This window comes from Bufo gargarizans, chromosome 1 (genome assembly GCF_014858855.1).
Source record: "Bufo gargarizans isolate SCDJY-AF-19 chromosome 1, ASM1485885v1, whole genome shotgun sequence".
Lineage (NCBI taxonomy): Eukaryota > Metazoa > Chordata > Amphibia > Anura > Bufonidae > Bufo > Bufo gargarizans.
Window position 1 is genome coordinate 451,795,323 of NC_058080.1, and position 18,731 is coordinate 451,814,053.

Here is an 18,731-nt window from a genome sequence, read left to right on the forward strand (position 1 = left end):
TATATACATCCCTACGTGTCCGGATTCTGTATACGCTGCAGTGAACAGCGCTGCAGACAGGCCCGAACTTCAGGTGCCTGTTTTCATAGCAACACAATAAAATCAATGAATAAAATATAATAAAAAAGTGATTTTTAGGAGATGGATAATACAGTGCCTTGCAAAAGTATTCACCCCCCGTGTTCTTTTTTTTTTGTGAAGCAAACAACAAATAGGACCAAATAACAGAAAGAGTCAATGTGCATAACTATTCACCCCCCTAAAGTCAATACTTTGTAGAGCCTCCTTTGCGGCAATCACAGCTCCAAGTCGCTTTGGATAAGTCTCCATGAGCTTGCCACATCTTACCACTGGGATTTTGCCCATAACTCCTTGCAAAACTGCTCCAGCTCCTTCAAGTTGGATGGTTTGCGCTTGTGAACAGCAATCTTTACATCTGACCACAGAACAGCACCAACACATTTACATGTTTCCTCTTAAACCACTTAAGTGTTTGGTTAATTGTCCTGCTGGAAGGTGAACCTCCGTCCTAGCCTCAGATCACGCACAGAGTGGTACAGGTTTTGCTCAAGAATATCCCTGTATTTAGCACCATCCATCTTTCCCTCAACTCTGACTAGTTTCCCAGTCCCGGCTGCTGAAAAACATCCCCACAGCATGATGCTGCCACCACCATGTTTCACTGTGGGGATGGTGTTCTTTGGGTGATGTTGTTGGGTTTGCTACAAACATAGGGTTTTCTTTGATGGCCGAAAAGTTTAATTTTAGTCTCATCAGACTAGAGCACCTTCCTCCATACATTTTGGGAGTCTCCCATATGTCTTTTTGCAAACTCACAACGTGCCTTTTTGTTTTTAGCTTAAAGTAATGGCTTTCTTCTGGCCACTCTGCCATAAAGCTCAATTCTATGGAGCATACGGCTTATTGTCGTCCTATGTACAGATACTCCAGTCTCTGCTGTGGAACTCTGCAGCTCCTCCAGAGTTACCTTAGGTCTCTGTGCTGCCTCTCTGATTAATGCCCCCCTTGCCCGGTCCCTGAGTTTTGGTGGGCAGCTGTCTCTTGGCAGGTTTGCTGTTGTGCCATATTCTTTCCATTTGGTTATGATAGATTTAATGGTGCTCCTGGGGATCATCAAAGATTTGGATATTTTTTTTATTACCTAACCCTGACTTGTACTTCTCAACAACATTGTCCCTTACTTGTTTGGAGAGTTCGTTGGTCTTCATGGCAGTGTTTGGTTAGTGATGCCTCTTGCTTAGGTGTTGCAGCCTGTGGGGCATTTAAAAAAAGGTGTGTGTATATGTAATGAGAGATCATGTGACACTTAGATTGCACACAGGTGGACATCATTTCACTAATTATGTGACTTCTCAAGGTAATTGGTTGCACCAGAGCTTTTTATGGGCTTCCTAACAAAGGGGGTGAATACTTACGCACATGTCAATGTTAAAGATGAGTTTTAGACCCCCAATATAGCTGACATGGTGTTTTACACTGGAGTGGGGGATATATGTACACCCCTCAACTTTATCTAAAGGCCCTGTTAGTCTTCTTGATGTTCAATCAGGCCGAGCACCGATGGACAATAAACGCATCCATCGGCACTCGTTTGCACAGCCTGTTACACAGAGTGAAGGTGAGAGGAAGGATTGATACCGCAGCCGTTCCTCCCTCATTCATTTTTACTGATTATCGGCAGCAGATCCCTGATTACACAAGGAGATGTGCTGCCGATAGTTGTGTATCTTTCATACTAACGAAAGACATTTGCTCGTTTAGCGGCTGATCAGTAGCACGATTATACAGGCTGGATATCAGGAATGAGTGTATTTCTATGTACATGTTCCGAATAATTAGCCCAAAAGTTTTTCTAATAGAGCCCTTACTCTTATAACTGCCATGTATATAGGATAGAACCTGTAAAGATTAACAGTATATAAATTATAGTCCAGAGTGAGCGTTCGTCAGTAGCAGGATCCATATTTTTTTTAATGTCCTTTAGGCCTGCTGCACACGAACGTGTGCGCCCCGTGGCCGTGCTGCGGCCTGCAATGCACGAACACCGACCGTGGGGCAGCCGAACGCGGACCCATTCACTTTAATGGGTCCGCGATACGCCCGTTCCGCAAAAAGATAGGACATGTTCTATCTTTTTGCGGAACAGAAGTACGGAATGAAACCCCATGGAAGCACTCCGTAGTGTTCCGCACCATTCCGCAACTCAGGATTTGCGGACCCATTGAAGTGAATGAGTCTGCATCTGTGATGCGGAATGCCCACTGAATGGCGCCCGTGTATTGTGGATCCGCAAATGCGGTACGCAATACGGCAACAGGCAGCACACGTTCGTGTGCAGGAGGCCTTATGCGTAAACTAACAGGATAGCTTTTACCTTCTGTCACATTGTTTGTGACTTTGGCAAAATATAGGGACGAAATAGTTGCTAGGTACATTAAAAGAACTTTAAATTTCCATCTTATCACAGAATATGAGTTTAGTGGAAGTTAATGCACCCAGAAAACATACATTTTTTGATGAGATAACTGACATACTGTATGTAACATTTTATTTCATACACTATATCAGTTATGTTACTGATTTCATTTCGTATAATTAGTTGTATTTAGTCACAATTATAAATGGAAATATTTGTATTGTAAATTAAGATGCATATAGCATCATTTATATGATATAAATTGCAGATTACCAGTTTTATAGGAAGATGTATCTCTGCTCTAAACCGCCTACAACTGCCTTATGTAACTTCAATCAGTAATGGCGTTTTTTTTTTAATTCTAATCAGATATAGTACCTATATTCTTATTATTAATACAATCCCGGTCTGGTAATTATAATTAACGTACTTATTAATAGACTTTCATGCTGACAATATTCATAAGAAGATTATGCGATTTTTTTCCTTCTCTTGCTCTGTGTAATTAGAATTGTTTAATACATTTTATTCACCAGTTTATGTCACACTTCAAGTTTCTTCACAAATATATCTGTGTTGATAATTTCTTGTTTTGCCCCACCGTTAAGAGTGTGTTCCATACCGTACCATCATAATTGATCATTTCTAGCTGAAACACTCATACCAGAGGGAAACACATAGGAAATGTCATCAAGGAAAGGGTTTAGATGCAGTGACTTGTTTTGCATCTAATTGATCAATTCCTTCAAGGTCAATTTTTTTATTTATTTTTTTGCATTGTACTCCTTTTGAGCTAAATTTTTTTTGAGCTTTATAAAAAAAAAATAGGGAGCCCTCTTTTCTGTACAGAGCTGAGATGCTCTAGTAGCACCCTTTGTATTTTCTGACTTTTCCGTCAGTTGGGGAGCAGACAGGCTCCTTATTTCTGCTCTCTAACATTATAAACACTCATTATAGCTCTTATCTTACTGATAAGAATGTGGCTTAAATAAGTGTTTATGACCTCTTAGTAGTTTAGAGATAAGGTTTATTAGATGACGGCACAAAGTGAAAGTACGAGTCACACAGCTAGAAAAACAGTTAACTCTTTGTGACAGAACAACTCAATATTTTTATAATAATAAAGGCCAATTGAAAAAATGATTTTAACCAAAAATGAGTAACATTTAAAAAATTGCCTCTGAAGGTGTGAACTATTGTTTAAATACACTTTTTATATTAAATATATTTTTTAAGAATTATTGATGATTTTTATTTTATTTTATTTTTTACATGTCCCGGTATTAAAAAAATATCCTGAAATCTTGAAGATGACCCTTATAGTAGGCTGTCACGTACTGTTCTGTAGAGATCACTTATCAGCAGTCCTCGTTATCATCACAGACAGGATTACATTGAAAGATAATGCCAATATATAAATAATACAGAGTCCGCCATTACAGTAGGTGATGATCACAACTTATCTACTTCCCCTCCCTGCACAATGACCTCTGCACTGGTCACAGAGCATGCTTAGAACACTCTACTGTAGAAAATAATGAATCTATTCAATCTATAGGTTCTTATAGGTGATAAATTCCCTTTAAATACCCATTACTTTCCATTGACTTCCGTGTTTCAGATGTAGTAGAACAACCTAGAGCAAAGAAATGTAAATATTTATTTTACTCTATAAATTTATGCTTATTTTGTACTAATATCTTTTTTTATTCTTCCAAAGGGGCAACTCAAAATACCACTACTATGGAATTCGTGTCAAGCCAGATTCCCCTCTTAATAGGTTACAAGAGGACATGCAATATATGGCTATGCGACAGCAACCCATGCAGCAGAAACAAAGGTGTGTTTTGGCAGCACTGTATGTACCATATACGTTATTCATTCTCTATATTAAGCTTTATGTTGATCATTTTTCCCCACTTATTCGAGTGCTTTGTGCTTATGCTGCTTCATAAGCTAGAAGATAATGTCTTAAGGAAATTAAGTAAATGCTGTTTCAAAAAAAAATATTTTTTTTTTCAGGAGAATGCGTAGAATGAATCATATGGCATGGAGTGTAGTTTAGTTAATTTATGTTACGGTATTTGAGTTTTCCATTTTTAGACCACAGCATACAATAAATGTATTGATATAGCATCAGTGGGATCCCAAGAACATTAAAGAGTTTTTTGAGAGTTTGCTCTCTATTTGGGATTATCCAGAAGAGATATGGAAACATTTTCAGCTTCAGCTCTTGAGATAATTGACTGGGGGCTGAAGGGTAAAACAAAATGTATTAGGAACCTAGACCACCATATGTGCTTAGCTATTTGCAATGGTTCTTTCATTTATCTTAATTTTTCTATATTGGGGTCTACAAGTATTTGGGAAGTAACATTATCATAGTGATTCAGCCTCTGTAAACACAAGAATAGATTTGAAACTGTCATCAATATGTGACTGAAGAGTAAACTTTCAGGTTTAATTATACTTCAATCACACCTTAAGGGTCCATTCACATGTCCGTAATTTGGGTCCGCATGCTTTCTGCAATTTGCGGACCTATTCACTTTCAATGGGGCTGGAACGGATGCGATCAGTTTATTCGGGATCCGCAATTCCGTTCCTGAAAAAAATAGAACATGTCCTATTCTTGTCCACAATTGCGGACCAGAAAAGGCATTTTCTATTATAGTTTTATGTGATGTGCGGTCCGCAAATTGCGGATCGCACATTGCAGGTGTCCGTGTTTTACGGATCCGCAATTTGCGGATCTGCAAAACACTTACGGACGTGTGAATGGACCCTAAGGAGGTCACTCACACGTCCGGAAGTGTTTTTCAGATCCGCAAATTGCAGATCCGTAAAACACGGACACCTGCAATTTGCGATCCGCAATTTGCGGACCACACATCACAGACACTATAATTGAAAATGCCTTTTCTGGTCCGCAATTGCGGACAATAGGACATGTTCTATTTTTTTTAAGGAACGGAATTGCGGATCCCGGAAATGCCGATTCGCATCCGTGAATCGGTCCGCAAATTGCGGAACGATTGCGGATCCAAATTACGGACGTGTGAATGGACCCTAACTGCTTTGTTCCAGGTCCATTTTTGGGGTTAAATTATTAAAATTGTGTCACAGTCCTAATACGTCTAGGCCTAATGGCATCTACTTAATAATAATGCCTATTTTTAGATATTGATGTTATAAAGTAAATTCCATATTCCCTCTATGTGTTGAAGTGGATGATGATCTGTCCATATGTTTTTCCTTTCTGTTTCATAGGTACAAGCCTATGCAGAAGGTGGATGGAGTGGGGGATGGATTTGCCGGAAGTGGAGCTCAGACTGGTGCATCAGTAGAGCAAACTGTCATTGCTCAAAGTCAACACCATCAACAGTTCTTAGGTAAGAACGTTGGAGGAGATTTATCTAAACTGATGTAAAGTAAAACGGGCTTATTTGCCCATAGCAACCAATCAGATTCATTTAAAAAAAAAAGGTCTGAAAAATTAAAGGTGGAATCTAATTAGTTGCTATGGGCAGTTAAGTCACTTTTCCATAACACCAGTTTGCTAATTCTCCTCCATACTCTGTTCCCAGACAGACACTGAGATGATGATACTGATGTTTTTTGTGCATCACTGCTTATCTACGCTACTTTGTGTACAATGTATTGTACATTGATTTTGTATTTCAACCAAAGTGGGGGTGGCCTGGGTTTTGTATTGTACTTTTTATTAAGTTTTTGTTATATATATTTTTTTTTACTATGAGATTGAGGTTTATGTCAGAACTTATTTTAATGAATACACAGAGAAATAATACAGATTGCTTACTAAGAGTAAGATTTTTAGTTTGCCGTTTTTGAAGCCAAACCCAAGAGTGGGTTCAAAAACATGGAGAAGTCGTATAGGCTCTTTCTCTCCTTTTATGATCCACACCTGAGTTTGGCTTCATCAACTGCATGAACGTGTGGCGGTACCCTTCATTTATTTAATTTTTTTACAAAGGCTCTGCAGCTTGGCTTTCTGGTCTGGCTTATAGGGATGGATCTTGAGCAGCTAACCCATTCCTTAATGCTTTACGATGTTTAAATGCCCAGACAGCAAGCTGGAGGAAGGCTATGCAAGGAAGGAAAATGTTCTGTCCATTTTTTTAATTCATCTGGATCACGGCAGCCATACAGATATGTATCCAACCTTAAGTTCAGATCGGTATGATGGAAATGGAGGTGTACTTTAACAAAGTTGCAAGTAACCTTGTAGCGACTAAGAAGCTTGCAATCTAGAAATCCTATGTCACTAAGTATCCTCTTGTAAGCTTTTTCAAACTCTTTTCGAGTACACCCTGTTGTCCTTGTTATTCTGTGCATTTTCTTTTTTAGAAGCACTGTCTAGTCTGTGAATGTATCTTTTTGCACTTTCATCTTCCTAAAGCCATTGACTTTCTCGCGGCTGCCTTCACTTACCGCCTACTGTGTCATTCTTTGGTCCTGTTCTTACCTTGTTTGGTTCTCTCTCCTTTCTGAACCCTGAGTTCACAGCCCCTGAGTCTCTTACATTTGTGTTGGCCTGCAGGGAGCTTGAACAATGAGAGGGAATCCTAGCGCCTATCTTCTGCCTCAGACGCTGCTGACACATGCTATTGCAATTCTCTACTTTTACAGACAGGTTTTCATATCATCTCTAGTATAAAATATATTTATGTCGACATGAAAACCAAGGCTTATAAGTTTTTAATAATCAACTACAGAAAAAATTAAGTGCCAAAGTTTGGAAACTATTTCCAGAGAGATTATATACACAGTGACATTATCATTACCATAACTGATCATTGGTTGGAATCATGGTGTGTTTGTTACATGTTTGATAGATTGAATTAATAACCACTCAATACATCTGGCTGAACTAATAAACGAATTATAGATACATTAGAGATAACATTCTTTAAAGGGGTTGTCCCACCTCTCCGTTCCCACGGTAAGACGGGACTGTGGTCTGCCTCAGGTGGCTGGGCTTACAGAAGCATTTGAGGGGGTTAGCACTCCGCTGTTTCCGTAACTCCCATTGTAGTGAAAGAGAACTATGCAAACATTGTGACAGACCAATCTACACTGCTTCTGTAATTCCAGGAGAAACCCCTTTAATTATAAGAGATCAGCTGAACATAAGCTTCTCTACTAGTGGTGGGATTGTTTACTTGTACCATGATATATGGTGTTGAGGCAACAACTACAGCTGTGCTGTAATTTTAAAAAGCAGGTATTCGCAGTTTACCATTTACCATTTAACTGTATAGGGGCATAGTAAATCATACTACATGGCAGTATAGGTTGTCTTGCTGCACTGCATTCAAGAGATTGTTCCAGTGTTTCATACTGATGACCTTTCCCCAGGATAGGTCTTCAGTATCTGATCGGTGTAGGTTTGAATCCCAACACTCTCGCCAATCAGCTATTTGAAGAGGCTCACCAGAGTGCCACGGGCTGTTCCTAAACTATTATTATTATTATTATTATTATTAATTAAAGCGCCATTCATTCCATAGCGCTGTACATATGATAAGGGGTGCACATACATAATACAGACAATGCACTAATCATAAACAAGATGAGTTACAAACTGGTACAGAAGGAGAGAGGGCCCTGCCCGTGAGGGCTTACAATCTACATGTAATGATGTCATGTTCATCAATCATGTGGCCAAGCACAGCGCAGTCCCATTCAAGTGCATGCCACTGAGTTGTGATACCAAGCACAGTCACTATCCCCTAGGCTGCACTGCCCACTGGAGTGCGGCGGCCTCTTCAAATAGCTGATCGGCCGGGGTGCCTGGAGTCGGACCGCTGCCGATCACATACTGAGGGGTCATCTGTATAAAACACTCAGAAGACCTCTTTAATGCCTACAATGCTATCTGTATATATATAGTTGCAGATGATAGACTTTATATGTCTGCTGCACGTATTCTTCTTCAGCTTAACCAACGTCTGTTACTTTTATAGCACATATACCATATCGGCGTGCTGTATCCAGAAGACGGATGCATATGCAAATGTTTTAATTTGATACATGTATCTCATCCAAGCGTTTGTTTAAAAATATTCTCTATTTTTTATAACAACACTAAGAAAAGAATAAAAATACAAACTTGCCAGCCTCTGTTCATTAAGTAATGTGACCTTTCAGAATGTCTGTCTTGCTATGCTTCTTAAATATTTTCCTAATGAAGCTGTAATTGGCACCATCCACAATATCTTTCTTCCATTATGTTGTTATGGCAACAGATGCGTCTAGAGCACTTCCAGAGTTTGCAGAAGTTGAAATATCTTCTCTGCCAGATGGTACAACCTTTGAAGATATCAAGTCACTGCAGACTCTATATCGGGAGCACTGTGAGGTGAGGCTGCCATGTCTTTGTGAGAATTACTACTCCCTCACTACTTTATTTACTTACTGTGTTCTGTAGTTTATTCTGGGGAAAGACGTGTTGTTTACTGGTGGAAATGTAGACCTTAGCTGAAGGGTTAAATAACATCTCATGTGTAAGTCAGGTAAATGGTTGATGCTGCTTACAATCCCTAGCGACTCCACATTATAGTAGTCATCTATATTGAGCTTACGATAATAACATCTCCCTCAGGGTGATTTCTTACATCTCTTATTCCCCCCCCCCCCCCCCCATAAGGGCAGGATTTGGCTACAATGTAACATCCAAGCTTGGCACCTTGCTATAGGTACTAGCCATGCTTCCAGTTGTTTAAGAAAGAGTCCTCTTTTACAGTACATATGCAATTAAGTGTATCCATATTTCATTTGTCTCCATATTGAAAGTGTTAAATATTTTTCTTCTTACCAGTTTTCATTTGGTTGCATCATACAGAAGTATCCACCCTTACTTTTCTAGAAATTTGGTTTCCAGGCTCCAATTTATATGTATACAAATTCAATACATCATCACACCATGTTTGCAAAACCCTTGACAGGCTGCAGTTCACACCACCACCAGCAGGTGGCCAGTAATAGACACATTTGCGTACACATCTCCTGAAACTGTATCAACAAAATCATGTTTTTTGTTGAAAACTGGTTATCTTGTGCCACTCATCTTGGGATGTGTTAAAGGGGTTGCGTAGAGTCTTAATATCATATTGGCGGGGGTCTGACTTCCCGGCACCCCTGATGATCAGCTGTTTGAAGGGGTTGCAGCATTCATGCGAGAACTGTGCCTTCTTCAAAATGACCTGCATACTGTCTCCTTTGCAGAAGTGGTGCAGTGGGATTGCAACTGCTTCTCTCATTCACTTGAATAGGATGGTGCAGTTGTAATCACTGCTATAATGTAGATGACGAGCAGGTCATTTTACAGAGCAAGCAGCACGAACCCTATGACCCCTTCAAGCAGCTGATCGATGGAGGTGCCAGGTGTCAGACCACCACCGATCTGATCCTGAGGATAGGTCATCAGTATTAAATCACTGTGCAACTCCTTCAAGCCAAGAGGGAAGGTAAGAAAGAAAACATCTGTATATACCATAGATAATACCCAGAAGTGGGGAATTATTGACAAGAATAAATCCACAATTTTATAGGAACCTTATAAGATGATTTCTTTATTGTGAAACAATTTTCAAATTCTCGGTATGTAATCCACTTTGCATTCACACAAAGACATTTGTGGAGTATGAAAAGTTCTGGATTATTTCATCTTTATTATAGGGTGTGTTGGAGTTTGGAAAGAAGTTCTTATTTTAGAGAATTATTTGGGGATTAAGTCCTGTATATACATCCTGGGAAATAGTTCAAAATTTGTGAAATAAAATTATATTATTAGTTTTATTATTAGAAAAGCACTTTAACCATATACAATTCCAATAAAAAGAACAGAAGATAGGCTGGCATTTACAAGTCTGTGACTTCAGTTAGAGGACTTGTCCCACAATTAAAAATTACATTTCTCATTAGATCATATAAAATATATTTCAGTTGGAATCATTGAAGTATGGCCTAGTATCTATGTTTCTAGTGCAGTGATTCGTATTGGTTGTGCTATACCAGGGTAAACCCGTGGCCCTTCAACAGTTGCAAAACTACAACTCCCACCATGCCTGGACAGCCTACAGCTATTAGGGCATGCTGGGAGTTGTAGTTTTGCAACAGCTGGAGGGCCGCAGGCTGAGCATTCCTGCCATATACTATAGCAGTAATCTCTATGGCACCCTTGTAGCAGAAAATCTGGGTGGTGTGAATGAATGACTGAGAATGTGTGACCACCAGCACTGTGCATATCAAGCTGACATTCTAAGAGGGCATCAAATGAACACCAGGGATCGCTATAACAAGTAGGCACAGAAGCATTCAAATTAGAAATCTAACAGATAAATGTAACTTTTAGAGAGTTTTTCCAGGATTTATATACTTATGACCTGTTCTCAGGATAGTATCAGATCAGTGGAGCAGTCCAAGTCCCGGCACCCCAGCCAATCAGCTGTTTGATCCACAAGGCCTGATCCTAGGCCTGTGATGTCATATGAACGAGGCTGAGTTGCAATACCAAGCACAGCCACTATTCCATGTATGGTGCTGTGCTTAGCATAGTGTGAAGAGGCGGCAGTGGTCAGCCTCTTCAACAGCTTATCTGTGGAGGTGTCAGGAGTCTGTCTCCCATATTTATGGCCTATCTTGAGGATGGGTCATCAATAATAAAATTGTGGAAAAACTCCTTTCCCTGTGATACAACCCCTATAATAGGATTATTATTATTAGAGTGCTCCAGCAGTTAAATAGAGGTCCCTGTTATTTTACTTGGTCAAAATTGACTGCACCTTGTTTGCACATTGAATGCTATTAAAGTATTAGTATTAAAGGGTTTCTGTCACCTGAAAAATGGTGTGCTAATGTCAGCTGAACATAACTATATCAGTGCCATCTCACTGCCTGAAGCCTTCATTGAGAAAAACAAACTTTTATAATGTGCTAATTAGCCTCTAGGAGGGGGGGGGGGGGAAGGGGGGGCGTTGCACCTGCTCCTAGAGGCTCCAATTGCCCACCTCTTTTCACGCTCTTCTTCTCTTGATTGACAGGGCCAGGCAGCGCTGCTCTTCTTCCGCCGGCCATGTCTGCAGTGTAAATCTTGCGCCGTTCAGTATTTGGCGCAGGCGCAGTTAGGGAATGACGCTCGGCAGCTGCTGGCTTCCTCACTGCGCCTGCGGCGAATACTGAATGGCACGAGATTTACACTGCAGACACGGCCGGCAGGAGGAGAGCAGCGCTGCCTGGCCCTGTCAATCAGGAGAAGAAGGGCGTGAAAAGAGGTGGGCAAACGGAGCCTCTAGGAGCAGGTGCAACGCCCCCCCCCCGCTCCTAGAGGCTAATTAGCATATTATAATATTAAAGTTCATTTTTCTCAATAAAGGCTTCAGGCAGTGAGATGGCACTAATATAGTTATATTCAGCTGACATTAGCACATCGCTAATGTCAGCCAGCTTAATACCCATTTTCAGGTGCCAGAAACCCTGTAAGTGCAGTAGCTCCCTCTAGTGGTCACCACAGACAGCCTGAATGCTATGAATCACATCTATGCCTATGCAAAGGATTTTGAGCTGTGTATCAGATAAATTATTTATATTTTATTAAAGTTATATAAAAATGAATAAACAGAATGCTGGTTCGAACAGTGCATGAAGCTGAAAGATGGATCTACACACAGTTCTGTGCAGTACAAGTTATGGAAAAGCACGTGTACAGTATATGCATTTACTACTTTTTGACTTTTGCTTTCTGATGGTACTGCTGTTCTTACTGAGATGGGCGTTTTGAAACTATACAATGCTAAAATCGCAACAGTTAACAAGAAATGTGGTTACTGTTGTGGGCTGAATTTTATTGTCTTTGATCACTTAGGCAATACTGGACGTTGTGGTAAACCTGCAGTTTAGCCTGATTGAGAAACTGTGGCAAACCTTTTGGCGCTACTCTCCCACCACGACAGCTGACGGCACCACCATTACAGAAACTGGGTAAGTAAAGAATCCTTCATTCCAAAATAGACTTTTTCCTGGTTCCACAATATTGCATGGATATAAAATTATAACCAGATTCCCCAAACTAAAATAATCACATATACATATTATTTGTGCATGTAAAATTGTGTTTACTAGTCACATATGGTGCATATATCTTAGAAGTATATGATGACCGGTAAAGCCGTGGCGTGGTAGGGTAAGAGGAGCCAAAAGCTGTTTGCAGGTTCAGTTTAGTGGCTTAAGGGCCCTTTAGATGGGTCAACACTTGAACAGACCGTCGCTAACCAGCATTACTAGTAATGGCACCGCCGATTACCCGATGAACAAGCAAAACATCAGGTAATTGTGTATTTTGTGCGGGGAAACAATGAGACAGTAAGGGGAAGAGCGATGGCATTAGACATGCATCAGTCTCCTCCGCTAACGATCAGCAGATTGTTGGGAAGGAACGCTTCCTTCCCGACAATCTACTAGATCGTAGTCCCATGTAAGGGGACCATTACTTTTTTTTTTTAAAGCTCACATTATATTACATTATCCTTCAACTGTATTCTCTGCTGTGGACAATTCCTACTTATTACAGGGTCTCTTAACAATAAGCTGATAACAAAGTGCGGAGCACCACCAGGCCCCATTGGCTATAGTGGGAAAACGGAAACAGGTCAGATTCCCGCTGGGTCCCAATATAGTCAAACGGCTCCAGCGGGGAATAGTAGCATCCGACTGTTGTGAAACTAGCCTTTTCCAGGAAAGGACAGATGCTTCAAAGCAAGAGACTCTCTGTAACTGGTCTATGGGACCTATTCTATTAACTCAGAATTCCCTAACAGGCTATATGAAAGTGGGTTGTCTAAACTGCACAGCCCCTTTAAGTCTCTATGCATGTATTGTGCTTGCATTAGTTTGAAATAAAGTTACATCTTACCATCTGTTGTGTTTTCCCATATTTCATGGTGTACCTCACTGTAACAGATTTTCATTTTATCTCATCTTTTGGCAGCAACCTGAGTGAAATGGAAAGCAGACTGCCAAAATCAACGTTGATTTTGCTCTGCAAAAATGAATCCATTTTGAAGTGGATGTGCAACTGTGACCACGTGATGTACCAAGCTCTGGTGGAGATCCTCATTCCTGATGTCCTAAGACCAATTCCTAGTAAGTTTGAGAGAATGTGTAGAGTGGAAGCCAACGTATGATGGATTATATTTGGAAGGGGCATGAGCTTCTGATCTGTCATTGGTACACATCAGAAGATTGCATCCATGGACTCTGGAGCTCTGCCCACTGTCCCCAACAATTAGGCTTCAAAAAAAGCCATTTGGCAAAAATACCTTATTCTTCAGTTTATTTATGCCATTTTGCTACCCCATTCTGCTTGGTTACTGATAATATACATAATTTACCGCATTTATAGTGTTAAGCTTAGCAACTAAATAGGCTGCCAACTACATTTACGCAAGTGCCTTTTCAGTACTAGGACAACAAGCTTCCAAAGTCCACCACGGTGGGTACAATAGCTCCAATTCTCCAGGCAACAGTGCATTTATAGGTGGTATAATTTGTATGTTGACTTCTTACAATGTGTCCCAAACCAGTTATAATCCCTACGTGATAGAACAGTGCCGCTACAATAACTTCAGACCTTGAGCAGTTTATAATATGCGTACTTCTAATATCTGTCGTGCAGGTATAAAATGAGATGTTCAAGGTCCGGCTGAGCTGGCAGTGTAGCTCGCACTGACTCACTGGCCAGTACTCCTACATAATGCTTTGTGTAATTTTGCACTTTATGCCGCTAAAACATTTCTTGCTCTAAGAACATGTACACCATCCACGTCAAACGCAGGCAATCTTACTAATGGGGATTACGGATAATCTTCTTTTTCTTTCCATGAATGTAGTAGTTGTGCTTACTGGTTACGATATTTTGTCCATCCAGTCATTATTTTGCTGCAGCCCGTGCGTCTGTATTCTGCCCATGAGCCAAGCAGCAGGAATTTGAAAGTCAATGTGATTTTCTAAGAGCCGTAATCTGAAAGAACCTTGTGGCAAACAAAGCTGCTTTCAGTTGATGTGCATGTCTGTGTGGCGCAGGGCTTATTACATGCTATATAGCAGAACAATTTGACGCCTACAGCTTTCCACTACATGAACAGGCTTATGACCTTCGTCTGCTACCTCAGAAAGAGAAGTAGTGATGGGTTAATGCTTACCAACCTTTCCTTTCTTTAAACCCTTTACATTTTATACCACTATGGCATAATGCACTTGATCAGAATGCCAAATGTGATATTTGTACAGATGCTGTAAATTGCATCTACAGGTGAAACTCGAAAAAATTAGAATATTGTGCAAAGTTTATTTATTTCAGTAATGCAACTTAAAAGGTAAAACTAACATATGAGACTCATTACATGCAAAGCGAGATATTTCAGGCCTTTATTTGTTATAATTTGGATGATTATGGCTTACAGTTTATGAAACCCCAAAGTCACAATTTAGAGGTCCCCTTTGCTCAGGGGATATGGGTTAATTACCTGACTAGAGTGTGACACTTTGAGCCTAGAATATTGAACCTTTTCACAAAATTCAAATTTTAAACTGCATTATGCAATTCCTTTTAATTAGCATTACTGAAATAAATGGACTTTTGCACGATATTCATTTTTTTCGAGTTTCACCTGTATGTCCCTTCATAGTTTGATACTGTGCAATCAGGGCTGACTGTAGGTAATCACCCCTGGACAAGTGGAATAGTAATACACAGTGGATAATTTAGGCTGAGTTCACATCAGCGTTCAGCTTTTCCATTCTCCTGCTCCATTATAGGAGCAGGAGAACAGAAAGGACGGATTCTGCACATAACTGAGCCGAACTGAGCCTACGGACTACATAGACTATAATGGGGTCCGTTAGGTTTCCGCTCAGAGGAAGATTTTTGAAGCAGAGACAAAAGTTGTGCATGCAGGACTTTTTTCTCTGTTTCAAAAATCTTCCTCTGAGCGGAAACCTAATGGACAACATTATAGTCTACGGGGCTTGTAGGCGTCGTTCGACTGAGTTATGTGCCGAACTTGTCCTTTCCGTTCTTCTGCTTCTCTAACGGAGCAGGAGAGCGGAAAGGCTGAATGCTGATGTGAACTCAGCCTAATTCATACATTTCCTGGAAGAATAACTGAGCAATATTCTGTTACTTCATGAGGAATACAAGGAGAGCTGATCAGTCCTCTTCAAGGCATCATTTGCAATATCATTGCCTTGTAGGGTACTTGCACATGATGCGGATTACGTGCCGAAGAACCACAACGTACTACAGTACCAGACAGAGCTGCAGCTATCAACTATTTTTGTAATCGATTATTCTATCGACTAATTGAATGATTACTTGAGTAATCTAATAACAAAAAACTAATTAAAAGAACATTTTTCTTTATAAGATCTCATCTGCTGCCCCCCCCCCCACTGCCATCAGCTGCCCCTCAGTGCCATCAGCTTCCACCCCCTTCCATTAGGCTCCCCCCAGTGCCATCAGCTGCCCCCCAGTGCCATCAGCTGCCCCCTCAGTGCCATCAGCTGCCCCCTCAGTGCCATCAGCTGCCTCCTCAGTGCCATCAGCTGCCCCCTCAGTGCAATCAGCTGCTCCTCCAGTGCCATCAGCTTCCCCCCCCCCCCAAGTGCCATCAGCTACCCCCTCAGTGCCATCAGCTGCCTTCCCCCAGTGCCATCAGCTGCCACCATCTCCCCCTCCTATGTCCCCAGCGCCTGTGAAATAAAATACTTACCTCTCCTGTAGGGGCGCTGCTCCACAGCTCGTCCATCTTCTTCTCCACCCGCTGCACTGTTTTCCTGACGTCACACAGCGTCAGATCATAGAGCGCACTTACATGCACTATGTACTGACAATTTGTCAGGATACAGTGTAGTGCGGTGCGGGCCGGCGGGTGACCACAGATGGGTGAGTAATAGCAAGCGCTCTGTGCTCAGTGGTCTCGTGACACAAGCAAATCCTCGATGCAAAAAATTTGCATTGAGGATTTTTTTGTGTCCAGTTACTCAATTCAATTGAGCAATCGTTTCATCCCTAGTACCAGCAAAGGGAATGAGAATGTAAAAATCTCATGTACAATTTCCATGAGGAAATTGACCTGCCGTTTGAAGTTTAAAATCTGCAGCATGTCAATTGTTTGTGCGATGTCCAAAAAAAACTGATAAAAAATGCACGATAAATAGTGTGGATTTATGTGCAAGTTTTCTTTTGTGTGGTTTTGGCGCAGATTTAATGTGGATTTTCAGCATACAAATCTGCACCATGTGCAGGTACCCTTAAAGGGATTGTCTCACTTCAGCAAGTGACATTTATCATGAAGACAGAGTTAATACAAGGCACTTACTAATGTATTGTGATTTTCCATATTACCTCCTTTGCTGGCTTCATTCATTTTTCCATCACATTATACACTGCTTGTTTCCAGGGGTTAAGACACTAGTGCTTGCACACTACAGGAAAAAGAGCCTATGCGCATTCCCACGGTCCCAACCAGACAGGCTGGTGCCTTTTCCTACAGTGTACAAGCACGGCCACCACTGCTGGTTTGCAGGGTGGTCATAACCATGGATATGAGCAGTGTATAAAGTGATGGGAAAATGAATGAAATAAAGGAAGCAATATGGACAATCACAATACATTAGTCAGTGCCTTGTATTAACTTTCTCTACATCATAAATGCCGTTTACTGAAGTGACACAACCCCTTTAAGGCTGGGTTTTTTATTTGCGCTGTGAACTCCGGCAGTCTTCTCTGGCGGAGGAACAGACTGCCGGAGTTCACCATATTCGGCATAGTCAGATACCACCGTGCACTGCAATATGCCATTACAGTGAATGGGGGGCCCAGAGGTGCACTGTGTTAATCCACCCCAATTTCTGGCATATATGCCAACTTTCGGCCGGACATAAAAATGTTGCATGTAGCATTTTTTGTCTAGCTGAAAGCCGGCTTGTACATCGGAAAAACGGTTTTCAGTGTAGGCAATATGAGCTAATTACAGCAGCAGCACAAATGTCTCTCCTGACAGTTTGCTGCACTGTATGTAGACGCAATCTATCAGCTCACAATCATCTGTTCAATTCTACTTTTCCTTCAGGTGCCTTGACCCAAGCCGTTCGAAACTTTGCAAAAAGCCTTGAAGGTTGGCTCTCTAGTGCCATGAGTAATATTCCACAAAGAATGGTACAAACTAAGGTGAGTGAGTTTCTCCACAAAAAAATAAAATATGAAAAGAAAACGTGGAAGTTGTCACTGGAGCTTTAGTCATAAAGGGGTTAACCAATGAATCATGTTAAACATGAAAATCATATATTACATGACAACCTATCCTATTTCTAACAAAGCTAGAACCAGCCCTGTACCTCATGGATCCTGAGATCTTGCCGTTCATTGCTCTGCTAGATTTATATCAAGCTGACAGCTCAGGGGGCATGTCCTTTCTGTTGAAGGTAATTAAAGAGTGCTACTGAGCATGTGCTTTCATCTCAGTGAGCTGGACAAAGAATTTGGCAAAATAGCAAACAGCAGGTGGCGCTATACAGATAGATTTCAGTGAATAACTCAGTGACTATACTCAATTTTTAATTACATGCAATTACAAAAGTATTCAGATCCAGGTGCTGGTTTGAAAAATGTAGAATATTTTTCAGGACAAAACCCCCTTAATGCCTTTTTGGTTTGGCAGGTTGCTGCTGTAAGTGCCTTTGCTCAAACTCTGCGAAGATACACCTCTCTCAATCACTTGGCTCAGGCGGCGCGTGCCGTGCTCCAGAACACATCTCAGATTAACCAGATGCTTAATGACCTCAACCGCGTGGACTTTGCCAATGTCCAGGTAATAAGAAATGAATGAAGGTTACTGCTATACACCATAGTTGTTCCTCAGGAAAGGCTCCCCAACAAATATCATGCATTGCAGTTTATATATGTTTTATTTATTTTTTCTGTACGGTGAAGACCTCAAAACCTGAAACTCTGAAGTTTAGAGTTCAGGATGCTAAGGGTCTGTGATATTTGCTTGATGCAAGAGCTATCATATTGGTTATTTTATATTTAGGCTATGTTTACACTACATTTGGTCTGCCCATTAGAAGCATACTTTAGGAGTATTTCTTGATGTACAGTACAGACCAAAAGTTTGGACACACCTTCTCATTCAAAGAGTTTTCTTTATTTTCATGACTATGAAAATTGTAGATTCACACTGAAGGCATCAAAACTAAGAATTAACACATG

At 40.8% G+C, this 18,731-nt stretch overlaps 1 protein-coding gene across 1 annotated transcript in view; it reads left to right on the forward strand.

Moving 5' to 3' along the window:
• Positions 1 to 18,731, forward strand: part of LOC122927811 (transcription factor RFX3-like) — a 57,463-nt gene that overhangs the window by 28,766 nt on the left and 9,966 nt on the right. The window contains exons 4-10 of the mRNA XM_044280037.1: positions 4,158 to 4,277; positions 5,708 to 5,829; positions 8,710 to 8,822; positions 12,327 to 12,442; positions 13,449 to 13,603; positions 17,593 to 17,690; positions 18,181 to 18,330. Coding sequence (XP_044135972.1) covers positions 4,158 to 4,277; positions 5,708 to 5,829; positions 8,710 to 8,822; positions 12,327 to 12,442; positions 13,449 to 13,603; positions 17,593 to 17,690; positions 18,181 to 18,330 — 874 coding nt within the window. The remainder of the gene's footprint in view (positions 1 to 4,157; positions 4,278 to 5,707; positions 5,830 to 8,709; positions 8,823 to 12,326; positions 12,443 to 13,448; positions 13,604 to 17,592; positions 17,691 to 18,180; positions 18,331 to 18,731) is intronic.